This window comes from Eutrigla gurnardus (assembly GCF_963514095.1).
Source record: "Eutrigla gurnardus genome assembly, chromosome: 15".
NCBI classification, from domain to species: Eukaryota; Metazoa; Chordata; class Actinopteri; order Perciformes; family Triglidae; genus Eutrigla; species Eutrigla gurnardus.
The window spans coordinates 12,287,131-12,314,516 of NC_139938.1; the positions used below are offsets into that span (position 1 = coordinate 12,287,131).

Genomic DNA, 27,386 nt, shown 5'->3' on the forward strand with positions numbered 1-27,386 from the left:
AGCAAAAGGTTAAAATATCTTTAGACCTTATTCTAGCCAAAAAGACATTCAATAAATCACACTGACTTTAAGACGAGGGAACCAAAGTGTAAATATGCTGAATCACTGCTGTGGCCATGGCAACAGTTCAATGTCCGTGCTGCTCCTATTTTATTTGTAAGAAACAAAGAAAACGATCCAAATCATTGAAACCAGATGTGAAGCGGTGTGATTCCTCGTTATATGAGCGTGATGTGAACGTGAACGCAGTCCTCGTGCTCGGATTCAACACTTCAGGAATCGATCAGTCATCATAGAAACACTCGAGCTTTGACAACGCAGAGAGACACGGTGGAGAATAAAGGCAACAGAAGACAAGTGATGTTAAAATGAACATTTATAATGACTCTTTGTTGCCGTCGCAAAAATAATCTTTAAAAAACAATTCAATTATTAACACTGAAATGCTGACTTCACTGGTAGTCCACGAGTCATAAAACACAACTCACTGAATTTCTTTTACAAACACAGTACTACAGTTACATTAAATAGTCATTACCGTTAAATCTATTAATGAATAATGTTCAAATAAACTAATAATAAAAACAATGACACTTTTAAAATCCTCTCATTTCCTCACCATAGTAGCTGTTGTCTTTTTTTTTTAACCAACAGTGTGTCATTTAGAAAATATACTGCTTCTGAGATGTTTCTCTGACAAAAGCAGAAAAACAGACTGGCAGCATAACAATAATGGTACATGAGCTCAAACATTGTACAATTAGGGTGATGTTTTTCAAGGGGAGTGGAAATGGGACGTAACCATTCCAGTGATCTAACATTTAGTCATGTAGGCTGGCAGCCTTTTGGCTCAGTATGGGATTATTTGGCACTCTTGCTGACAAATATTTGCCATAAAAAGCTTTCACACTTTTTTTCTTAAAATGGCACAAGATGACCTCTCATTTCTGAATAAATCCAGAGGACTTTTTTTCTTCATTTCAAAAGACATATAAATGCTGTCTCAGAAAGCCCTTTAGGTAGTTAACACTGTGGACTTTCACAGATTCTCCTCGTCACGAACGAAAGACAGAACCGCTGTCGGTAACATCAAAGAGAAATGTACCCAATTACCGAGAAAACATCACTTTTCTTGGGTTGAAATATTTGATCTTATGCTGTCAGTCCATTTTTTTCTCAGATGGAAAGAACAGAGGTCAAACGGAGTAAAACCGAACCCGGAAAGAAAATGTACAATGACGTGAGAATGGTTTGCAAGGTACCGGCATGCTCTCTTCAGTTTACACTTAAAGCAAGCGCTCAACCCTGCAGAATAGTCCAGATAACCAGAGAAAGAAAAGAACAGTCTTGCAGAGTTTGACAGAGAAAGTGGAGTAAAATATCCAACAGATACATGAATGAGTTCCTGGGGATGGAGAAGGTCAACTAAGTTCATGGGAGGTTCAGAGGGTCAAAGACAAAAACAATGGCCTCATGTCAGGTTGGCAAAGAATCCTGTGTTTTCTCAGAAACACCTTAATCCGTTTAAAGGGCGGACACAGTAGTAGCAGGTGCTCGGTGACGTCGTGGAGGCTGAGAGAGGTTTTAAGAGCGGAGCGAGCAGTCCTGGTCAGTTTGCCGGGTTTAAAACCAGTCCTGGCTTCTCATGAATGGGCTCCGTGGGGGGCTCCGTGGGGGGGGGCGGGTGGACGTCCAGAGTTGGAGTGAGGATTAAAACAAACACAAACAACTTTTTTGGAATGATACTGTCATCATGTGTTTGGCATTCAGATGTGAAGCAGTAAATGCAACGACGGGGGTCTGTGACACAAAGTATGGGGTGACCACTCGGAGTCTGACAGGTCTCCTCTGCCGTTGGGATCATGTTGAGGTGGCAGAGGCAATCCTCATTTTGCTGGTGCCGATTACGTCTCTCTAAAAATGGCGTTCCCACACAACCAAGCCACGTGTGCGTTACGTTTGAGGGAAATGTTTTTTGTAGTGGATTACCCTTTTTTGGGGGGGGAAATTTGTGTCACAAATAAATTTGAAAGGAGACCGTAGAAGTCCAGGTGGGAGGGTCCACAAACAGGACTTCCACCAGGAGGCTGATGTTAGTGTCCCATTAGAAACACGTTTTTCTGATTATTGCTTACATTTCAGTCGTTTAAATCAAATTAAATACTAGTTCCAGACTGTTTTTAAGCGTGGTTTAGTTTAATTTTAAACTAAACAACACTTGAAACGACTGTAAGTGTAATCCGGGAGAACAAACGTTTCCCTGGGAACGTAACTGAGTGCCGTTTAGTTGAAGGAGAGCGTTATTTTGGAGGAGACGGGGTCGCCCTCACTACCTTCAGTGCTTCAATCCCAATTCACTGGAGAAATGAAAGGCATCGTTTCTAACTTGTCATTTAAAGCAAAAGAGGATGTGAAAGGACAAAAGTGTACAGATCCCCCTCCTGGTTTAAAAACAAAGCACTTGATTGACACAAACCTCTGCTGAAGGGAATGTGAAGGAGAAGCCTTCGAGTGAGGAAACAGGTGCTACTTTTCTATTTTGTCTGAGACCATCATTCATGAGACCCAACAGGTTCAGGGAATTAATAAATAAAGGTTACATCAGAGCAACAAAGAATGGCAAAACAAAGTGTCCAAAGCCAACATGGTTTGCTTCATTTCACACCCAATATGACCCCCCTGATCAGTAAAGTGCATTTATGCAACACCAAACAAACACGATAATGTTGACAGCGAATCGGAAGTTGTGTTAAAACGTATCTGGTTCATGACTGTGGCCGTGCGAGGCCTACCTGACTATAGCTGAAATCTGTTATTGACATAGATATTAACTCTACATGTATTCGACATTCCTGCCCTGAATTTACATTAAAGACTGTTAACATTCGACAGAAATGAGTCAAAACTAAAGTGTAAATGGGTACATTCATAGATTAGATCTGGGCTTTCAAGCTGTGACAAAAAAAACAAAACTTTATGTGACAGGTTCAATGAGGTTCAACCCGTTTGCAACAAATGCATATCCTAAGAAATGAAAAACACAATGAGCCAATGCACTGAATAACATTTTCACGTTTGCTTGTTTCACATTTTTATACTCCTCACTGTACCTAAAAATCAAAATATCTTCTCTGATGACGTGTAGAGACGTGAACTTTGATTGATGACAATTTGATCTGAGATGTGTGTGTGTGTGTGTGTGTGTGTGTTTTTCGGGCCAACATGACAATAATGAGCTCCCTCCCAACTCACAACATAAAAAAACACTTTTTTTCTTTTTCTTTTTTAAACATGAGGCGAGTAAACTTAAGTGCTTTACATTTGACCGCATGCAGCGTTTATGTCTTTGAATGTTAGCGAGAGACACCTCGCGGGTTTTTGTCGTTTTTTTTTTTTTTTCCTCCATAATTTACTTGGATACCATGCAATAGAAGACGTGCAAAAAGATAACACCTAACTCCACGAACACATTTGTTGATTGTTAATGGTATGTTATGAATGCTTATAACATGTTATGCTTAGTCCATGCTGGCCTATAGAGACATTTGTGAGACAGCAGTACTGAAGCCACAGGTCAAACAAACACACAAGGGATGCATGGAGTGTAAAACAACATGGATCCATAAAAATCACAATCTTTAACTCTTACTCTATGTACCTATGGGATAAAACAATGCACAAAAAGCGTCTTTTGTCCTTTGTTTTCTTAAGTCATGTATTTGATTATCTTTTCTTAACTTAAAAGACGGTGTTTGATTGGCACTTGATCAGCACTTCTAAACAAGTTATTGATATCTAACATTTGATCGCACATCTACAATTTCAGAAGCTGCGGAGGTCTAGTTTGGCACAGGTTGTACTATGGAGTCTATTATTACTTTTACTATCTTACCAATACTGTATAGTACTCTATACACCTCGTTTTATGCTCCAGCCTTTGAGAGCATGTTTCTAATCAACAGACCAGACATCTTTTCAACTAAAATATTTTGTATAGTTTACTTATCAAATAGCAGCATTTTCATAACTTACAAAAAGTACATGTAAACCTAGTCATTCAAAATCTTAGTAATTTCAAAGGTTCATACAACAGACATAAAACACAAAACAGGACAACATGCTACTATATTGCTTCCAATATTCTTTACATTTTCTTACTGTCAAACTAAATCATCAATGACAGAAATATGGACACCACCGGCTGATGATGAGTCATCATAATGCACAAACAAATCGCGAAGCTAATCTTAATCAGGCTTAGTTGGCACTCTCATCATCCACACAAATATAACATAGTTCACATTGTATCGACAACGCTGGACTGCATTTGGACTACAAACTAGAATAGCTACAATAAAGTACATATAGATCATATGACATGACATATTGTATTTCCACAGAAATGAATTCTAGTCATTTTCAGATAAGAGGATATGCATAAAGGATGTCATTGTTTTTCGGCTTGAGGTCACAAACACGTTCCCAACCTTGCTCTCGCTATCTTATGCATTCTGTCCTTACTGCGCTTTTGTTTAGAGGCCGGAAACTTGAGCTCAGTTTGTTCAGCCGACGTAAGAATATCGATTCGAGCGAGATTTTGCCTCGTTTCGGAAGAAAACAAAAACAAAAACAAAAAAAAAACACACGTTCCCTTCTCTTAAAAGGCCATAAGTTCACGGTCTAAACTTGTTCTTCTTCTAGAGGGAATTTGATACTTTGAGCTAACGTTGCTGGTTGGTCTCGTGGGTGTCACAGTTTTGGAGGCAGGTGTTTTATCTGTGCATTTAAGCCTTGTGAACTCTACGGCCTGGGAAAATATTTTCATACCCTTATGACCTATAGTGCATAACTCCCACCGCCAGCACGCCACCCATGAGAAGACAAGACAGGAGGAAGGAGAAAGAGGGGGAGAGCACGGTGTAGGAAGAAGCACAGACGTTGGGATTAGGACACAGGAGGAGTCTCGGGACGGTGAGAAACAGCAACATGCAGGGGAATCTGAATGTTGAGAGAAAGAGGAAAGTGGATGAGCAGGGCAGAGAGAATATAGCGTTTTGGCACGATGTAATGATCGGAGAGCTTTGAAGGAGAGCTCCCTGCAGTCGAGCAGTCCAGTTGCATTGATAAAACATCCCCTTTTGTTTTGTGCTTGTATCTTATTATATGCTAAAAATCTTGGGCAGTAACAGGTTATTCCGTATGCTGTGGATTCATTAAGTGGCCAGATTGTAGTTATGGATGACTGTGAAGCCTTCCAGACGCGGTGGTGAAAGGAGAGATTTCAGTGAGGGAAGAAAGGCTCACTGTTGCAATGTTCAGACACAAAAACGCTTTCCAATACTTTCAAACATGAATTATGGAAATGATAAGAGAAAAGGCTATTTGTTAAATCCTCCCTCCCCGAAAAAACAGGAGTGGCTTTGAATTTCTTGGACACTAATCAGCACCAACCCTCACAGCCGTGTATTCAGGAAGCTGATCATAGAGCTTGGGTTGATGGGGGACAATTGAAGGATGTCTTTAGAGTGGGGACGATAACAGGAAAAAAGTGCGGTGGGAATAATTTGCTGATCAGAAAGGAAAAAAAATAAAGAAACAAAACGTCCGCTAATTTAAGTGCAATGCATTAGTACTGGTGAACAGAAAACATCACAAGACGCCGGAGTATAAATGCTCTTGTGGATAATATATCCCGTCTGTCAGTATTGGTGGGTCTTGTTTATGTGACATAGATGTGCACATTAAAATATACTCACATCCCAGCAGGGGACAGACATGCTTTACATTGTGTTCTTAATGTCTCACAGTGCAGTCTTCAGAGACCCAGTGTACTCAGGGTGAACACCATGGATAGCAGCACAGAAGGAAGCCAAGTAATCTTGGAGTGCTCGAGACAATTAGCCTCCCTGCATTAGACAAACAATTGCCCATAAAAGACAACGATTCCGAAAACCTCGCATGGTGTTTTAATGCATGCTCCACCCGCAGTTAGTGAGCGTTAACGTGTTTTGGGAAACGATAACAGGCTGTCCGGACGAACTGAAGTATCGTTTGTTTTTTTTGTCTCGATGCAAATTGGGAAGGATGGCTCCCAGAAAGAGAGAGTCCAAACCCTTCTTTTCAAGTGTCATTCTACTTCCCTTTCATTGGTGTGTGTGTGTGAGTGTGAGTGTGTGTGTTAACTATTTGGTACCCTTAATGTAAAGGCAATACTTTCTTTGTTCACAGATATTGGTTCATACAGCTTTTCTTATCAAAATGCATTTGTAGTGCCGACTGAACTGCTTCAAGGTAGTCTGAGCTTTGAGTTAATTCTCGGGAGTTACAAATTTGTGACTAAGGCAAACGTATCGTCTGGTAAAATGTGGAGTATGGCCAATTATTTTTGGGAAAACAAAAAAACAAAAACACCTGCATTGGGAGCGAGGATGGACTTGAAACATTAAGACTGGATTGCTTTTCATCACAACAGGCTGAAATCAATCCTTTTTCATTAGGTGAGGTCATTAGGCCGGGTCACATCCAATGGGCTGCTATCGGCTGGACGACACATCAGCTTTTCTTTTTTCTCTTTTTTAAAAAAAATCAAGAATAGTCGCCAGGGAGATTTCTGATTACATGGGAAAAGGAGATATAAACCTAATCCTATAGCACCAAGAAAGGGTTAAACAACGTATTTGTGTGTGTTTGTAGCTGTGACTGATAGTGTTTGTTGGACGTGTGTTCATGTAAAATATATTCATACATTCCTGTGTGTCTCCTCTGTCCTCTCACATTGATTATTCAACCCCTGAACTATACTTGCAGACAGCAACAGTGAAGTTCAGACCAGGTTTTTAGAGTTATACATTTCTTTCACTGCAACACAATATTTGATCCCTGTAAATAAAAAATAGCGATAGGCTAATATTGTTTTTACATTCAGATCAACCTGCATTCACAGGTTTAAATAATCTATTTGTGTTTGAATGAGACCATGTCAATAAATAAAGGATGGAAATATAAAATACCCAAATTTAGAAACTTCAATTATGATATGAGCCAGAATTCAACATATGTCAACATAGATATGACTTCTTTACAGAAATTATACACAGATTGCTTCCCCATAGACTGAGATGACCTCAGGTGCTTGTCATAAAACCTCTCCCCTGTTAACAATGCCTTCTGCATTGTATACAAAGAGCAAGGTTTGTAAAACAGCTCTATCAGCTGGCTGGAACTTCATGTGACTTGCTCAACTCACCGGGAGCTGAGCTGTGCAACTGAAATTAAAACCAACGTACCCCAAACAAGAAACAAAAAAGAGGAAAAACAGCTATGAGGTTTTGGAGGAGGGTGAAGCCCTGCGGCCTCACCCTTGAATCTGCAGCTTGGCAGTGGACCAGTTCAGCTTACTCTGATCGCCATCGTCAAAAGGACTCGACACAAACTTTTAAAAAACATCAGGACGTCAGTCCTAAAAACACATTCACATATCACACACACTTATCTTGGTTGTCTCCCCCACCTCCTCCTTTGTGATTCTTTCATTTGATACGGAAATATTGAACAGATATTTGGACGTTTCTTTTTTCTATTCATCGTGACCCTCTCAATTCCCTTCTATCTCTGTCTTCATCCTTTCCTTCTTTCCTCTTCTTTTTCCTTTTAGCCCACCTTTTGTGGGTTGGTAGCGCGCACGCCCTGCTCGTACGTGATCCGTTGGCTGATCAGATACTGCGCTGCTTGCGTGGCGGCCGGCGACCCTGTTATGGTAACTTTACGGTTCCGAGTACCAGGAATGAACTCTCCCTTTTTGGAGATCTGGATGCGGGCTCCTGTTAGCTCCTGGTACTCTACCAGCGTTTTCCCTCCTTTCCCCAAAATGGCACCAACCAGATTTTCGGGCACAGCGATCTCAACCACGTCCTTGGCCCCGTCTGCCAGCTTCTCTGTTGCCAGCAGGGAGGAGGCCATCAGTGGGGACGAAGCATTAAGGTAACCATTGGACGCCCCTGTAGCAGCCGCTAGAGAACCCAGGGAGAAGCCCCCGAGGCCTGCAGCAGGGTGGCCCGCGCCGCCAGAGGCATCGCTGGCGTAGGAGGCCAGTAGGTTAGCTGCAGCAGCAGCCGCCGGGTTAGCACTAGCTGCTACTGCAGCAAGGACCCCAGAAGCAGCTGCAGGGTTGAGGCCCAGGCCAAGGGTGTTAGTGTTGTAGCCGTAGCTGGCCAGCGTGTTGAGGGCTGAGGTGATGGCCAGCAGATCGTTGCCAGAGAAGCTGGACATGGTTGCAGGGAAGGCGCCCATTCCTGTCAAGCCGGCCTGGCCCAGAAGGCTGGAGGCGGTGGCAGCTGCCGCAGCTGCATTGGGCAGCACCTCGGCTGTATTAGCGTAGGGGGAGCCGGTAGGGTTGGAGTTGGCCACCGGGCCCGATACGTTGGAGTAGCTGATGTTGAGGCAGCTGCTGCTCTGAGGGTCCTCCTGGATCTTCTGCACTATGATTTCCACAGCCTTGCGGTTCTGTTCAGGCTCCCCACTGATGGTTACCACCCGCTCCTGCAGGTTGATGCCCTCTGGCTTCTGGGAGAGCTGCACCCAGGCCCCTGACTGCTCCATCACTGCTTTCACTGTGGCTCCACCCTTGCCAATGATCAGCCCAGCTGTGCTATTGGGCACGATCAATTTGGCCTGTAGAGAAATAGAAAGATTGAAGTAGCAGTACAAGATAACAGGAGAAAGATTAAACAGCACAAATGGTTGACAGAAAGAGGGATATCTCTCACTGAGTCAGAGTACTGTAGCAGCCCCCGCTTTACTCAGCGATTTGTTAATCCCAGGGGTTTAGGCTGCAGCTGCCACACGGCTCTGTCTTGCAATGAAAGACCGTCGGTAAAAATAACCACATACTCTCACATTTTCCTGACCCCACCAGACTGTGGGTCACGGCCCATGAGAACAAGTAAGACCGGTAACTAACAAACAAGGAGGCCTGGAAGTGACCTGTCCCTGCCACATGGTGACCACACACCTCGGTGACCTTATCGACTGTACAGTAGCTCACCTGCTTGACGCGGTCGGGGTTGACGGTGGTCTGTGGCTGCAGTATGCTGACTGGTTCGGGTTTCTGGGCGCTCTGGGGCATCTCGCGGACTTTCTCCGCAATGAAGTTGTGGACCCCATTGAGGGCTTCGACTGTACCCTGTATCAGACAGACACGTTCTGTTGTTCCTGTGGTGAGGAAAGAGGACAGACACGAGGGATTAGTTACTGTAGTGTGCTCTGAGTGCATACTTGGCGTGTAGACTTTAGGGATTTGCTTGGGTTGGGTTAAAATCGACATTTATATGAAGATGTCTTGGCAACGAGAAATGTTCCTTGACATTTCACAAAGGGACCCAATTACAAAGCTATTCCTTGCTGCCTTCATTTACACAATCAACAGAGAAACAGCTGAAAGAAAGAAGAACCATGCTTGGATAGCTAGCCATGGGGGGGGGAGGATTCCTCCTCAATGATGTAACTCTTTGAGGGCTGGAATACTGAGGCTCTCCTTGCCTCGCAGCTCTAATAGACCAAACACACGCTTGTTCCTCCTCGAGGTTTCTTTCTACACCCACATTGACGACCCAGCCAGCATTCGGTTGCCATGGTAAAGGGGCAGAGCCGTGGAAACAGGTGATGCAACAACAAGCCCTTTATAGTTGCTCGCAGGATTTTTAAAACACTCTCCCTTTTGTATCAACCTTCCTGACACATTTCTGTTCTTCCGTTGAAGCAAATAGGAAACGTCTCACAGCATAAATCTGAATAAGGCAAACATTTGAGTGAGAAAAACCCCGTTTCTCCATTAACTGAGACAAATTTGCAAATGAGAAGACCATTAGGTCTTCTTAACGATCCTGATAAGGCGATCAAAGAGGCGCTGCTCTTCTTCAACGTTTCCATTTCCATTTCTAATTCAACTGAATCTCAAACGACACGATTGGGTGTCACACACAGATCTGCATCGGCCCTCCTAGGCATTTATCAGAACTCAGGAAATGTTGAAAAGAATCCGGGGAAATTAGTCAAAGTCTGACCTGGTTGGCTTTATGCCATTCACATGTTTAATAATGGATGTAAATGGTCACTAAGGTCAGTTTAAGCATAGCAGGAAAACCAGTAGGAGTCTCTAATTGGTTGAAATGGGGAAAAGGGCACCTGACCTGCAAAAAAACTTATTATAGCCATAAGTTCCTAATTTAGTTCTTGATAATATATTATATATATATATATATATATATATATATATATATATATATATAAAGAGCTACATATTGCACAAACAACATTCAAATAAAACTGTTGGAGATACAGGCCCAGCTCTTTTACCCCCAACCTTTATTAAAAGTCATCAAAATGATAAAAAATACAAATCCTGCTGAATGACAAACAAGTTGTTGACAGACTGAAGCCTGCGAGAACAGGCACTAGGCCTGTTGTTGGTTTTCATGTCGGCACATGTATTAATCACAAGGGCTGGATATCGCTAAATTGAATTATGTCGGTCCTATCCCATATCAAAGTCTTTGAGGAGAATAGTGGCAAATTTCAGGACTTTACCGTAGTGGCTCCTTTGCCTCAGAGGAAGAGAAAACAAAACACACATTCACCGAAAGCAACATTAGAAACCCTTTCAACATGTGATGCAAAGTATGGACTGTGTTTCCTTGATATGAGATCTGCTCTCCTGTTTCACACGTGAAGGTAAAGTCTCAGTGTTTATATCCGAGCAGAATATTCAGTTAAAACAGATCTTCACTGTTCTCTGTTAACAGGAGGTGATGTAATGTAGTGTTGAGTGAGGGCTGCTGCAGACTCCAATAAAAAAATGGCCTTTTATATGCTAGACTGATATGTAGCAAACAATCAATAACCACATTTAAAAGTGGCGTATTTTCTTTTTAAATAAGTGCTTTGTGGTGGATCTTATTTATTCCGATGTGAAGAAGAGTAGTTAATGTGCATTTAGAAAAGGGGCTGATAATAAATATTTAGAAAATCAACTGATTAATATTTAAAGAAACGGAGTTTGGTGGTACGGTAGCTGGTACATTGAGTGCTTAATTGCTTTTTGTTGGTCAACAAGCAGAAAGCAGTAACAGTCACATTCAATACTCAACATCACTGTCACTGCATCACCGCTGCAGGTTTGTAATGTGAAATGCAACACATCTAAAAGCTAAAGAGTTCACTGTCTATCAGAGCCATCCATCCATCCATCCATCTTCTACTGCTTAGACTGTAGTCAGGGTCGCGGCGGGGCTGGAGCCGATCCCAGCTGACATTGGGCGAAGGCAGGGTACACCTGGACAGGATGCCAGTCCATCGCAGCAGACATGTAGAGATAGACAACCATTCACACTCACATTCACACCTACAGGCGATTCAGAGTCATCAATTAACCTATCCCCATCCTGCATCCTCCACTTTGGACTGTGAGAGGAAGCCAGAGAACCCGAAGAGAAACCACGCAGAATATGCAAACTACACACAGAAGGAACCCGAACCCGACCCGGGAATCGAATCTTGCTGTGAGGCGACAGTGCTACCCACTATACCACCGTGCAACCCTGTTGATCAGAGCCTGAAAGCTAAATCCCCCACTGCAGCTGTAGCTAATGTTAGCAAAGGAGTTGAAGCTAGTGTTAGCACGCCTTTAGCCAGCCTCTAAACAATATGTCACTCCTAATAGACAGCAAAACTCTTAAGTGAAGCATTGCGAACTTCATCAACACATAAAGTGGCTCATTTGATACGTTGTTGTTGGAGAAAACTGGGCTGTTTACTGTGATAACGGTCTTGGTTGGCTTAGCATATTTACTAGCATTAGCCAACTCAGCCACTGGCTGCACCTGAAATTCCTCACCAACATGATATTTAGTCACCCCGACACTATGTGACATTTATTAGTATGAAACCAGTATTTGTGAATTGCGGACTATAAACGGGGTAAATATCACAGTGCGACTTACAGCGGTGCTAATGCGGCCATGCTAATGCGGCCGTGCTAACGCGGCCATGCTAACGCAGGCTGATGCAGCCATGACATAACAGGAAGGAAAGGACTTGTAGGACACACAACTGTGTTGTCCTGGTTGTCCAGAGATGGATTTTATTTTGTGTGGTGTTTAACAAAGTATTTTACATAAAAAAAACTATGGGCTCATATCTTTCACTTGATATAAACTGTATAAAATACTGACTAATTAATTAACTACCATATACTGGTGTGTGTATCTAGATAGATAGATAGATAGATAGATAGATAGATAGATAGATAGATAGATAGATAGATAGATAGATAGATAGATAGATAGATAGATAGATAGATAGATAATGGTATATGTATAATCATTTGCTTCATTAATAGATCTTTCAAATCAAACATCTTAAGATACGAAAGTTTTAGTCTTATAAGTGTATTTTTAACATTTTACCCAAATGTAGCTTAACCATGTCATGTGATCTGCAACTAAGCACATTGACCACACACGGTCCAACCAGATACAGGGTTTCACCATACTCTCATTTGACAATGAAACAGACAAGATTAAGTGTGTGTTACTATTCATTGGGTCTATGAATAAAAGGACATTATTTCTTTTGTATGAGATGCTACTGTATATGCAGCCAGGATACAAACTATAAAATATGAGGAGGTTGGAAGGAATGTGAATGCAAAATTTAATGGCACTGGAGGAGGTGATGAGTGATTTTTAGTGTGAAGACATATTGCTTTGAGCAACCATTGCTTATTCTTCACATTCCAACCTTGATCGCTGTGACCGTGCTGCTTCCAGGTCAGTTTATCCTAAAGCAGAGACCATGATGTATGATGACATCTTGATGTATGAGACACCACGAAGACTACCTGACTGTTACATTTTTTTCACTCCCTAGATCGCTTGCGTCATCTTTTGCCTTTAGGGTGAAGGATTTCATAATAAAAGCTTTTTGTTGCAGTAAAGTCTTGGCTCGTCGTCTTGTTTGCAGGAGGGAACAGTAATGTGTCAGAGTCCCTGAGCGCACTCATCTCAGCCTTCAGCTTTTCCCAAGATGCATCAGGATCTATCTTCATCCTGAAGTAAGAAAGTTTCAGGACTTGAACTGTTCTGTGATGAGAACCTGCCTCTGCCTGAGCTCGTCCAAAACCTCCCTTCCTGATTTATTCCCACTGTTAAGTGTGCCACACATAAAGTATCACCCATAATTACTGTCATCACATTAGCAGATTTTCAAAATAATTATTCACACTACAAATTGAGCCGGAATGTTTTAGTTAGAAATCCCAGTATATATTCATCAACTCACAGTGCTGCCATATGGCATGCTTTTCTAAAATGTAAACACTGATTTAAATGTTTGGTAACATGTTATTTATATCCAATAAATCAGAAAAAGTCTCCTGGACACCTAAAGTTCACAATCACCCTCGCCATATTTTGAAAAAATATGCTGTTCATAGAAATAAGCCATTAAATTACTTATTGTCATATACCTGGTCCTAATACCCTGTAAGTAAAAATGTATTATAAATGAGACAGAAACAAGATACCAGGAGACCTTTTGGAATAAAAGATAGTATTATGCAGAAACCTGCAGTAAGACTGATGTCTGTGTCGCATTCAGGTACACCAGGGATTTTACGATTAGAATGACTGCTGACACAAAGTGCAGGGTATAACTTAAATGTTAGTTTAAAAACTGCAAATTTGTTTCAGTTAGATATAATCTTTGATCCAACATGGTCATGTCAAAGGAGTAACTAACTGGTAAGCAAAATCCTACATTTTTCTCAATAAAGCTCATAAAAAGACCAAAAACAAAAACACGTTAGTTCAGGCCCATTAGTTTCTTCTACATGTATAAAAACAACTGACAAATAAAGAGGGTTTTTTTTCAAAAGCTTTCAAAAATGTTTTTAGCAAAGGTGAGTCAAACAGGAGGACATTTGGATGTTCAGGGACTATTTTCTGCGGTGGATTAAAACACATTTGGTGCTCGTGAGTATTTGGGACGATGTGGGATAATCTTCAGTGTGAGTTTATGGTAATGAAGGAACATGTCAGCCGGGGATGTCTTCTTAGTAGTTTTTGGGCAACAAAAGAGCAGACAGAGGAATGTTTGAAGCTTTGATAGACCTACAATATTTGTTAGTAGAACACATTCACAGCTGGTCTTAACGAGGGATTTGTCAACAATATGAATAGAAAACAGCACCAGCACTAATTTAATTCTTAAAACTGACTATTAACTTATTACTATTAAAGGATGCATCATAAAAACTCATCAAATACATAAAATAAATCAAAGATAGAAAAAGGCAAAAACAAGATATGAACTACAAAACAACTGGAGCTGATGTGACACTACAAACCACTTTCATACACATCATTGCATTTAATTTGCAGGTTAAAATGTCTACATTGTAGTGTTGTTTGATGCCTTACAACATAAGAGGAGGAGCTAAACACAGCTGAGAGATTGAATGAAAATTATGGAGGGTGGTGTGACGGCTCCAGGGACCATCTGTCAAACAAACATAAAAAATAATCTAGTGAAAAATCAGTTTTACTCGCCAACAGTGAGCTTGTAAAACGCAACTTTAACTGGTATGTTCCAAAGTCCCAGAATGTTTATTTATGCCAAGCGCTGCTGTTAAAGCACAGCGATATGGTGTGTATCTGGTAGTCTTAGTATTGCATGGAATTTACAACACACAAAATATGATTAATTTGCAGTGTCCAGCTACTCAAACTCAATGCACAAACGGACAAAGAAAACATCTGGCAAAATAGTCACTAATTAGCGGGCAGGAAAGAGGAGTTTTCTACCAATTGACCTGCCCATTTTTTTTTTTGCAATTATATTAATTCTTAGTTATAGCATTGTTAACAATGAATGGGACATTCATGATGGTTGGAAAGTTTTCCAGTAACACATCAATCAGTGACTTGGAGGACATGTGAAAATGGGCTAAAATCACATATGAGGACATTTTTTATTTCTTGGTGTAGATGTCTCTGCTAGCCTATGAGGAACAACAAAAATCAGTGACATAAAACCTGCTGTTCAGACTCGGTGTACAAACACGTGGAGAGTGTTTTAGTAATTATTGTCACACAGGCAAAGACAGAAGTTCACACAAAGTTCACAAAATATTTTTATAAAATTAAACCAACTTGTCTGTCAATAGCATAGACTGTATATAAGAATTAGACGTAGTCATGGTGATGTCACAAATTGGTTTATGGACTACAGTTTTGAAACCTCAAGTTTGGCAATTTGGCCGTCACCATCTTGGAATTTTTGCAACCTGTGAAGGATCTTCACTGGTGGAATCTGAAGAACACAAGTGGCAGGGCGGCACCTGGAGCAGAAATGGGATGGTAACGAGGCAATGCTAGAGAGGCAATGCTAGCGAGGCAACGAAAGTGAGGCAATGCTAGCGATGACACGGTAGCAAGGTAATGCTAGCGAGGCAACGGAAGCGAGGCAATGCTAGCGTGGACACGGTAGCGAGGTAATGCTCACGAGGCAATGGTAGCGAGGCAATGGAAGCGAGGCAATGCTAGCAAGGACATGGTAGCAAGGCAATGCTAGCGAGGCAACGGAAGTGAGGCACTGCTAGTGAGGCAACGGAAGCGAGGCAACGGAAGCGAGGCAATACTAGCGAGGCAATGGTAGCAAGGCAATGGAAGCGAGGCCACTGACAGTAGTAACCGTAGCAAAGCCACGGTAGTGATGGCAGTGACGGTAGCCTCCATAGTGATGGTAGCGACCATAATTATTGTAGCACGGCCGCGGTAGTGATGGCAGTGATCGTAGTGACCAAAATGAACATAGCGAAACCTAGCGAGGCCACGGTAGCGAAGCCTAGTGAGGCCACGGTAGTGACCTGTTAATCAAAAAGTCTTGTTTTTGCAACCAGAGGAGTTGCCCTCTGATGGCCAGTAGAAATAATGCAAGTTTATGGCTCTTCAGCTTTGGCTTCACTTTTCAGATCCAGATTTTGCCGCTTGTGACACGACACTAGCTCGAAACGGGTTAAAATTACATGCAGGTTACACCTAAACCACAGAACAACAACGCAGTATTATCAAATATTTTATATGCAACCTGCTCATCGTGATCATTCTCCTCACAACAGCAGAGTCGAGAGCTGATTGAACACTGGAGTCTTTTTAATGAATTTAAAAAGGCATTATAATGGCATGTGCATTATAATTAACATAATAATGACTATATTGTAATTAATTATTTTACATTATCAAGTTAATCTGAACAGATGTTGTGAGCAGGAATTCTTGAATATTGAGTGGTTGTTTTTAGCCCTGATGTCAACGTAAGCACTGGGGAAAAGACAATTATACAAAGCACATGTCAGGATATACAACACGCATCATTTATAGAAGTTGAAGACTGCAGGTTGAGATGACATTGAAACTTTCACTTCCTCTTGTAATGAGTAAACTGACCTCCCGTCCTCACTGCCAAGGCGCCCAATAATGCAGCTTGGTCAGGTTTCCTTGGCATCTGACACCAATGCTCATTCAGCGTTCGAGCATTAATATGTGATACACCCACCCGCTGCATTATGGGTAGAGCAATAGACATAGTATAAAGAGAGAGGCAGTCCACATGGAGAGAGGGGAGGTGGACGGGTCAAACCAACAGGGGACTTTAGTCCAGGAGACTGCTGTTCGTGTCTCGTGCCAAACTTAAAGACGACATTTTGTCACGTCAGTGAGACAATAAATCAAGAGAGAATTAGGGTCGTTTTCTCATTGACTGCCATGCAAACAGAGAAGAGTCGCCCCCTGCTGGCCAGCAGAGAGAAAGCAAGTTGAAGACACATAGGCTTTGGCTTCACTTTTCAGAAGTGGTGGTTGCCACCTGGTCGATAGTCACATGACTTATTAGTTAGCGAAGTAAACGTTAAACACGCTCTTGTCCTAAACCTAACTAATTATTTTTGTTGCCTATAATCTTAACTTCCTGTCAAGTTTATTTTGAAAGATGAGCTCCATAAAAAAGACTTATACTGGAGAATAGTGTAACAAGTGTTCCTGGTGGAAGTTGGTCACCAGGAAGAGCTGTTGACCACTGAATCAGTAGAAAGAAAAAGGCTAACGCTCTGTTAGTTTGAAATCCCTGTGCATGACGTCGTCCCTGAAAGAAGCGTTACGTTCCTGAAGAAGGTTTGGTCTGTATGTGAGCTGAAAAACAAACTGGGCCCTTGTAGTTTCTTTGTCTGCTCGATTTTAAGAGGAAATGAAATGGTGGTGTTTTCAAGTATGAGGTCAGGTATTATGATTGATGTTTTAATGATCACATAATGGAAAACACACACCCCGAGTTTCTATGACATCACAACAGCCTCATGTTCGTGCTGTACACAGTAACTCAATACATGTACTTGGCCGGGGGCCAGCTGCACCAAGCAAAGGGTTTGAAGTTTTGTCTCTAAGTTTGTGTGCACATCGTGAGCTCCCACGGCTCTCTCTGCAGCTGCTTAAATATGCGGATGTGTGTAAGTAGGCGTGAGTAGGTGTGTGTATATGCGGAAACACGCGGCACGAGTGGGCGAACGCACACCACGCTGCATTTATGGGGGCTCGAGTAAATCCAGCCGTGCAAACGTTTTCAAACCAAATAATGAAAACCAAAACAGTCATTGGCCATGTGTGAGGAGGCAGGCGTGCAGGCAGAATTTTAAAAGTATGATGTCATCTTATCCGGCCCCAACTTGCACAACTACCAGGAACCGAATCTTAGAAACAGTGAGCGGGGAGGAGGACAGAGGAAAGTTGGCGTACGTCGGAGCAGCTTGACTACAGCTGAGAGAGGGGTCATGTCCACAGAGAGAGATTGAAACAGGCTATTTCTGGGCCTGACTGCCCCCCCCTCCTCATACAATCATGCATCATCCACACACCCGTCACTATCTCTGCTCATCCGTCTCAGGGCCGCCACAGCAGGGCCCAGTTGTACAGTTCCCATCAAGACCTCTGGATTTGCGGTCTCATCATGTCTTACACTGATGGATGGGAGACGTGAGGCGGCTGGAAGTTTCAGGCCGAAACCCTCGGCGAGAGGACAGCAGAAGAAAATGGCTGCATCAGTAGTTGTCCCTTGATTTCTCTAGTGTGCCGTTGTGCTGTGGTTGGAGTGTGCTGATTCAGGACGGGAGGTGATGGCGTGAACTGTGTGTAATGCCATTAGCATGCGATATTAGCCCAAACTGCAGCTGATTCAACAAAGAAAGGGCGATAAAACAGATGGGAGCTGATGAATTTGACGTGGCTCTAAAACGCAGGAGAGGATTTTGCAACCGCTGTTTCAAACTTCACCAAGTTGCCCGTACTAGTTTCTTTTTAAGCTTTAGCCTCTGCTGACTTCTCAGCTATTGTGTACAGTAGCAATCGTTTCGTTTTACTTGTGTGGGCCAGAACAACCACCCAATCAAATGGTTGCCAGCACCCTCTCCCTGAACTCCTCTTCTCACTCATCACGGTAATGAGTAGGGGGATGGGCAGAGCAGGTGGTGGCCTATGAACACATCCACAATCCAAAGGGAGAAATAGGGAGACTTATCACTGATTTTATTTGTTGCCATGCCAATGGAGTAGCCATATTTCATTCCCTGAAACATAGTTGGCCTCGCGCGTTGGGAATTTCACATCGTGCCCTCTGAACACGCGGCCTTTCATCGTGGATAACTGAAACATGCTGGAAGAAAAACGTGACGGAAAAATATTTGCTCACACAACCTCTTTTTCTCCTCCTCCGGTGCTCCGTCGGCTCTTTCTTTGCCACGATTCTGCCAGTCCAATATATCACACGCGCCTCCCACCACAAAAGGTCAACTTCGAACCACAATTCCGGCAGGTTGTATAATATTTTACGATTCAATAATGACAGACGCATATACGATGGAAAATCTTTTTTTTGCCTTTGCTGTTTTATAGAGGTGGTTGCTACTGTGTACTAGAATAAGACAAACATGAACATATCTGTCATATTTTGTGCTCCTCATATTACATATGTCATGTGCACTGCTTCCTATGTCCTATCTAAAGAGGAAATTATATATTCTAAAGGCGTCTTCTGTGAGAGCTATACTACTACACAGGGATTATTTGCTTGCATCAGTTATCACAGAAAACATCTGGACCTAATAAGCAGCGAGACGCTCAGCACCTGTTATGTTTCAGAGGTTGAAGGTTCCTCTGAGGCATGAAGGACGAACAGCCAGACTGGTCTACGACTCGGAGGATAAGATGGTTCGGCTTTGACCTCCGTGTGATAGAGGTCACCGAGCATCCTCCTCCTGTTGCCATTTTTCAGCGATGCTCCCCAGAACCATTAATGCTTTCCCGTTTTAAAGCATGCCGCGTTGTCTGCGTCACACATTTTTGGGAACCTTCAGACCCCCCCGACAGCCTCCGCAGCAAACATTTTGTAATTATTTGTCATTTTTGCCAGAAATAATTTTCTGTAAATACCTTGAATGTCCAGCAGAATTCATTATTCAAATCTTTCGAGCCTCTGTGCTCCACATTTCTGGATTTTGACAGACCGGCTGTGAATACGGTGAATGTTGTCGGCTGCAGCAACACACGAGTGTGCGTGAGAGGTGAGTGTGCTGCTGCAGGGCGTCGTTGCTAACGACATTAACCTTGGCGATGTGTGAAAAGCGCGTGCATCTTGCGTTGGTGGTATCGTGTCTATACAACGTATGGGGGTATGGGTGGGCGGGGTATTGCTGCCGGGTATTTCACACACTTGATTTAAATTACTGAGCACTCATTCTTTCTTACCTGGGTAGAAGTCTTTGGATTTGGACAGCTTAATGGTGGCACCCGTCTCTTTCTGCAGTTGTACGATGGTCTGGCCGCCCTTGCCGATTATAGAGCCGGCTGCATAGCTGGGGATCAGCACCTTCAGGAAGTACTCGCCCTCCTCTGGGGGAAAGACACACAAAGTAGGAAAAGGGTCAGACCTAAAGTAAAATAGCTATGCACATCATCCGACCCCCGAATACCCTGAATAAGCAGAATCTTTTCAATAAGACGTATGTGAAAGCCACCAATGTAATCTGTGTTCCTCTGGTGAAGGGAAGGTATCTGCCTTTTCAGTCCTTTGCACCGTTCACGTTTTATCAGACATGTTCTGGGTCCTGTCCCAGATTTCTTGTAGAGTAAATGATGTCCTCCTTTCCAGTTTGCAGAGGTCTAATTTTAACTGTTTTCAAGGAGTTTTAGAAAAGCTCGGACTGAACACACAGCTGGGCTCCAGCGTTATAATCTTTCTCCACGTGCGCACAGAATGTGGAATTAACGGTCCGATTTGACGTGAAAAAGTAGCGGGAATATCGTGGGAAAGACACAAACACATGAAGTCATTATCCGCGCCGCTCACAAATGCCAATACGGAGTGATCCTTCGTAATTACCAGACGTAAGAGGAACATATGGGAACCAATCCCACAGATTTGTTCCAAGGGTACATTGCCAAGATGGTCTAAATCTCCTCCATTTTAGAAGGGGCTTCTGTGGCTTACGGTGGCTTGTAGCCGTCAGTGACTGACAGCAGGTCAGTTAGAAGAGTTTGCAGGCAAACATGTTCCTCCCTTTCAGTTGGGAGGAGTTCCCTTCTTCCTGCGATGCCAATTAAGAATTAATCAGCACCAAAGTGGGCAAAGTGTCCGTCCAAGAAAACCCTGATCACGTTGAGTGCACTAATCTAGTGAAAAGCAATCAGCCCCATATTGAGCTTGGACCCCAATATAATTAAAGAACCTGCCAACAATACATCAAAAACGCTTTTATTTATAAGTGCGGAGTGGATGAGATTCCCCACTGAATTCCAAATATTCTACGGATGACATCATGGTAAACACCGGTGCGTTCTCAGCACTGGAGCTAATGATCTCCTCCGCATGCTGATACCGATGCGATGACGTCATGTTTCGATCCTTCTTCGGCTGCCTGAACGGTGACGTCACTCCAGCGGCCAGAGATGTAGAAAAGGCACCGTCCGTCTTTGCAGGACGGAGATTTCTAACGGGGTTTTTTAGACCGTAGCCTGATACAGACATTGGATAAGAGATACCTCACGGTCCTTCACCGTGTCACCGCATCCTGTTTCCTGGAGGGTGGAGAGGGAGGGGATGGCGGGGAGGGATTTGACCGGCGTGGTGGGGAGGAAAGACGGATGGAGGTGGACCGCCCTGCACTGAAACCAACCTGTTGCCTCAGTAATGCACTCATTAGATTGAGATGTGAATGAACATGGCAGTGTGACATTAACTGCCTACAAAGAGGCTCTCCTCCTCATTGCATTAATATGCTCCTCGTGTTGCATTCGGACTTGTTTTCATGCACATAATCAATGGCTCTGACAGGTTTGAAGACAATGACATGATCGTTAATGGAATTTCACTTTCCGTTTAGATTCATCCGCCACCGTTGTGGACGAAACCCCAGAAGAAATCAGACATACGTTGACCTAAAAGCACAGACATGAAATAAAACTAGACACCGCCATTGGAAGCTAGTAAATATGTCAGGTGCTGGTCAGTATGTCAGTAGGAGGGGAAAAAAAGCAATAACGATAAACCTGTACGCAGACATCTCTGATCATCTCATCTTTCTATTTCATGCTATATTGCAGGCAGCCCTTCGCTTTTCTCTCAACGGATAACAATAAAATGACCTTGGTGAAAAAATAAAGATCATGCCTGTCTGACACGGCCGCCGTAAAGCTTCTTGAGCCCCCGGTCCTTAAAACCAGATATCTGATAGCGTGGCCACACAACCAATTTTATTTGAATGACGCCGATTGCAGAACGCAAACATCCAAAGACCTGTTGTTGACAGACGAGCCAAAACCCACTGCGTAACTTTCTACTCATCTTCAACCAGAGTAAAGCCAGCGGGGGAGGAAGCCACTGAGAATCCCTCTGTCGCCCTCACAGCCACGTTTGCTGTCATTAGTCAATAATTAATTCCGTCCTAGTGTCTGAGATCACAGTAATGGTTTTAATGGCGTCATGTGGTAGAGTAAACATGGCAATCTGTTGCTGCAATCCGCCAGGGATCGGGAGCAGTGGGGCACATTTGGGAAACTGAGCCAGTGGGGTGTTAGTTCAAACCCCCGCTGGAAGGATGGCTCGGAGGAGAGACACGGACGCTGAGCCAAATGTGTTTAGTTAAGTCACTGGAGGGGGGTGGGTCAGGAGGAAATGCCTTGTGACCGTCCTCCCTCCTCCTCACTACCCCTCCAAGTACCCATTCTGCATTTCAATGGACTAACCTGCTGCTGACAGGCAGCAAGGACGATGGAACAAAAAACAGCAATAATGGACAAATGAGCCCGAGGTGTATGAAATAGCATGAAGTCGAGCATGATGGATAAATTCAACAAGTCAGGCAAAAAGAGTTCGAGGCTTACCCATTCTGAGATCTGCTGCTTCTCAAGTCCTCTGTCAGATCGCCATCAATGCCGGGACACAATCTCTGAAGGGGATCTGAACGTTAGCCTAGGCATAGGTGCAATGGTAGTGTTGAGGAATGCGGCCAGTCGACTTTTTTTCACCGCGATTCTAATTCATCAGTGGGCGCAGAAAAAGAGATTTCACCGCAGCATCCGAGCCATGCCTGCAGCTGGCCAGAGCCTCAATTGTCTGAGAAAATGCTAATGCAGGCTCTCAGTGTTTTCAGTGAAAGACGGCACGCATTGTTCGAGCCTGCATCGGTTTGAAGGGGGGGGGGTCTTCCCTGCCGCATCACCCTTTTCACTGCTCTCATCCATATTCATCGAGTGGCCTGTCCGTCTGCAGCAGCGCGCAGGACTGACACCTCGCTCGGCCAATGGGTGGCCTCCTCCCTCCAGCGCGTCACGTCCCCACCCCCCCGATGCCGGTCCCCAAAAAATTGAATTCTCTCCTCCACTCCGCCTCTTTTGACGCAGCACTATAAAGTATGGCAGTCCATTCACTCACTTTTTTTAGTGGCAAGTGACAAAGGTGAAGTGGTTGGGGGAGCGAGCTTCGGCGGTGAACGGGGAAGCATGTAGAGTGACCTTCAACGGTGGCTGAAGAGGTGCACGGACAACATGAGCAGATGATGAAGGAGGTGGAGGAGGAGTGATCTGAGACAGCGTGCCTTACGCCACCCACCCTTCTTTCCTCCTTTCCCCCACCCCCAATCCCTTAGACGGCCATGTTTGAGAGGGCGGAGGGGCTCATCAACCATTGCAAATGGCAGTGCCGCAGAATGGTGGAGGGGGGTGATGAAGCCAATCACTACGCCTATAAATTGTACGCGGAGGGGTATCTTAAGTGGCTGAATGTGTGTAAAAACGGCAACGTGCATGTGTGGACACGGGGCTCCGGCTTCATTTAACACAGCTTTTTCCCAGGAACCTGGAAGAAGGGAACTCCTTTTTTTCCCCGTCTGCGTGTTAGTTTCATCCACAAATCAAAACCCCCAACGCCGCGGCCCGTTTGGTGTCGGAGCAAAAACGCCTTCCAGAAAATTCTACCAGCGTGGTTCACTGCGAGATGCTCCAGTATATAGACAGAGCCTCCCCGTAGGCTCCTCTCTCCCTCTCACGGTCTATCTATCTCCCCACTCCCTCTCGTTCTCTCTTTCACTGCCACCTGGCAAATTCACAGTCCGCTCACGTCACATCGCTCTGCAAGGGCACCTGTGTCCTTCCCACCAAAAAAAGAAATAAATAAAAAAATACAGCTCCTCTTCCTGTGCCAACCTTTCCATTAGTAACATTACGAGATCATACCTAATCCCTCGGCCACGCAACCTTTTGGGAGGCGCGTGCTTGCCAGCAACATGGGCTCGGCGAACGGCTAATTAGAGAGAGAAATGACTGAAAGCTGTTCATTGTGAGCAGAGAGAGGCAACGCTGATAAAAGAGGAGTCATTTCCCCCATTCAGTGGCCACAGCTCTTAATGCACAACGAGGGGCTTTTCAAAGAGCACGGGCTTTCTTCCCTTTGTTGCGACTGCCAGTCATGTTAATGATCAGTTCGCTGGGAATAACGTGATCAATATCAGGGGTTGGTAAGCAGGGAGACAGCTGAGGAGTGTCGGGCTGCCAGACAGGCTGAGGGATGTTACATGCAGATCGCATGAGACGGGAGGCGACGCATGAACGCGTTACATACAGCTCAGGGTGACGAGGTGTTTAAGGAGCATCTGTTTCGTGCAGGTGTCGATGCAGAATGGTCACGTGAACATGCGTAGAGTTGGCGCCGCGCTCCGAGTTAGCCTCGGATTCTCATCACGACATTTAAGAATGTGATTTTGGTGAGCTACTGTACATGCTAACGAATCCCACACTAAAGCCTTCCATACATTTTGAGTGTCTCCAGACAGCAGTACAGAAGACTACATGAAATAATATGAACATTGGCTCAACTGTTCAGGTCAAACTGCACACAAATAAATAAACTGTACATGCTGGGAATACTAATTGTAGTAATCCTGTTAATCCCGGTGATCTTAAATCAGCACGGCACATATTTTATGGGAAACATAAATGATTAAAAACATGTATTCATCTTTAACAGTTTGAGGGCAGCATAGAGGGCTGCAAGAATGTTTGAAAAATGGGGATTTTCCGTTGGATTTTCAATTATGGCAGAAAATAATCTCTGTGGTGACCAAACGTTTCTGATACTCACATGTTTTTTCAGCAAGATAGTCTTCACAGATGATTTTTGGAGCGTGAATTCAATCGGCAGGAGTGAAAAGCTAATGTTGTAAAGGAACTAGCTGTAGCTGTATTCGATAAAGCTTAAAAATTCACCAGAGGGGTATTTAGTGATGAAAACGTTCAAATTGTTTCATTGTGTTAACCACAGAACTGATAGCTCACAGACATCTAGACGATGGAATAAAATGTCTAAAAATTATACTCATTCATGCACAACGATTAAAAATCCTACGTACATTTAGGACTTAAGAACATGTAGATTAAAAAAAAGCAGTTTCTCGGTGTATGTTCAGTTGCTGAATCTGAACACTGATTTAAAATGGTTGTTGTGGTGACACATTATTGCACAACAAATATTCTTGATCATTTGCAGGACACATTGCACATGTCCGCCTCTTTCCCCCGAAAATGCACCAAATGAGGGCAGTTAGACGTGAACGGTTGTTTTTCTTGACGAAGCGGTCGGGTTCTCTGCACGGATACGATCGTGTTTAGGAAGCCATCTGGAACACCTTTGCCTCTGAGAAAACAGGACCATCATCAGGACACGATTAATTGTGCAGCACCAGCGGGGCTGTGCTACAGCGAGAACATGGAGTCAGGCTGGTAAAATGGTGTGCAATGCCATTATACAAATGGCAGCAGGGGAAAAAAGCCTGTGTGATTTTTTTTTTTTTTTGTATTTATAAAGATTTTCGAAGCAATTTGACAGCGGTCAGCCATTCCTGTCGTCAAGCTGAAGCCTCCGTGCTACCAGTGAACAGTGCAAACCCTCCAGGAAGCAGGACACCCTGTGACTTCTCTGGTCTTCTTTAGGGGTGCTTCTGGACGCCGTCTGGGGGCTCCAACATACTCTACAAGCGTCCTGGTGTGCCTTTGCTGAAACGACATTTCTGAGGTGCAGTGCGGTGCAGTAAAGACACACTCATGCCGTTAGAAATCGGATATAATGCTGCCACGGTGGTGTGGCGAGGTGTCTGGGACGCAGAGACAGACGACGCTAATGTCACCAACATGTGCTGCCTCGTCTACAGGCCGGAGTTCCCTGCTCTCTATTCATGAGACGCAGACCAAAACAATCACAAGCCGAAAACAAGATGCACAGTGGCTGACGCGGTGGAGCAGCCATCATCCTGCAAAATGCAGCCGGACCACAGGAGAGTATAGCGAAGCAGAGCAGTGACATAGAACCTGCCGTTGGGACGTACCAACGCACGTCCACGGGGTTGTAGTCGTTGCTGTCGCTGCCCGGAGGGAAGACGACGAGTCACACTATGTATACATATTAGTTCAGCTAGAGATCGACCTATAGATAGAAGATGTGGACGTTGTCATGGTAACACCACCATTGGGTCGTGGACTAAGCTTTTAAAGCCTTGAGTTCGGCATTTTGACCGTCGCCATATTGGATTTTTTTTTGCGACCAGTGAAGGAAACGACCAGCAGACAGAATGCAGGTTTAAGGCAAAAGGAATCAGGATCAATTATCTCAAACGGTGCTGCAGTGTTTCTGTGGTAGCGCTCACTCTTCTCACCACACCCCCTCCTCTGTGATGTGCTGCTACATGAACTATTAGAGCTGCAACAATTCACTCATTCATCGACTGTTGACCACTATTAACTTAATGATAATCGACTCATTGGTTTGAGTGCAATTACTTTTTTTTAAAAAGGTCAAAATTTCAGATTCCAATTCCAGTTACTTAAATCTGTATATTTTCTGTGTTCTTTACTCTTCTATGACAGTAAACTGAATGCATTTTACTGATTAACTGATTAACCTTTTCCCCCATTTTTCTGACATTTTAAAGACCAAACAACAAACCAATTAATGGAGAAAATAATTGACAATTAAGTAATCATTATTTACAGCCTTAGTAAGGATCTGAAATCAATGTCTGGTTGTTTTTATTTGCTTTTTATTATACATCTATAGCTGAAACTATTAATCATTATCAACTATTATATGAATTGCTAACCATTCTGATAATTCATTCATCTTTTTTTTTTTTTTTTAAAGAATTCTGATTCAAAATGTCTTCATTGTGAATATTTTCTGGGTTATTTTCTTGACAAACAATTATAGACATTTTTCGCCCATTTTTAAGACAACTAGTCAATGAATGAAGAAAATAACCTATGGATTCATCGATCGTAAACAATCGTTAACTGCAGCCCCATACATGTCATGTCATTTCATCATGCAGTGCGACGGCTCAGACAACCTAAAAAACTGCTCTGGCAAACATCACAACAGGCAAACAAAAATACCAACCAGATGCTGAGATTTGGCTCACCCTGCAGCCTATAAATAAGCTGACTTTGATAGGAATCTAGGCTACGACTGGTGATGACTGGTCCCTCCGATCTGTGCGCTGTTGTAGGAGTTTCACTGGATGGCCGGTCCTGCTTAGTTTATCTCAACATTTGTACTTAAAATATGCAGACCTGGTAGTTTCAGGTGAAGCAGAAGCACAAAAACCTATCACACAACTGACACTAAATCAGAGTCCACTAAATAAAGAGTATATCATGTATCTGGAGCCGTTCCCTTTAAGGCCACACTTTATAATTGAGACATTATGAAGCCAAGAGATGCCGTTCCAGTGAGTCGTATTT

At 43.4% G+C, this 27,386-nt stretch overlaps 1 protein-coding gene across 2 annotated transcripts in view; it reads right to left on the reverse strand.

The window, feature by feature from the left end:
• Window positions 1-358: 358 nt before the first annotated feature.
• Window positions 359-27,386, reverse strand: part of nova1 (NOVA alternative splicing regulator 1) — a 28,974-nt gene continuing 1,946 nt past the window's right edge. Inside the window, exons 1-4 of one of the 2 annotated variants that reach the window (XM_084029641.1) lie at window positions 22,482-23,138; window positions 19,848-19,991; window positions 9,044-9,210; window positions 359-8,670 (exon numbers count right to left, since the gene is read on the reverse strand). In XM_084029641.1, the coding sequence (XP_083885767.1) occupies window positions 7,651-8,670; window positions 9,044-9,210; window positions 19,848-19,991; window positions 22,482-22,485 (1,335 nt within the window). In that variant the 5' untranslated portion in view covers window positions 22,486-23,138 and the 3' untranslated portion in view covers window positions 359-7,650. Of the gene's footprint in view, window positions 8,671-9,043; window positions 9,211-19,847; window positions 19,992-22,481; window positions 23,139-27,386 lie in introns of those variants that run through there. The other variant, XM_084029640.1, reaches the window with a different exon arrangement.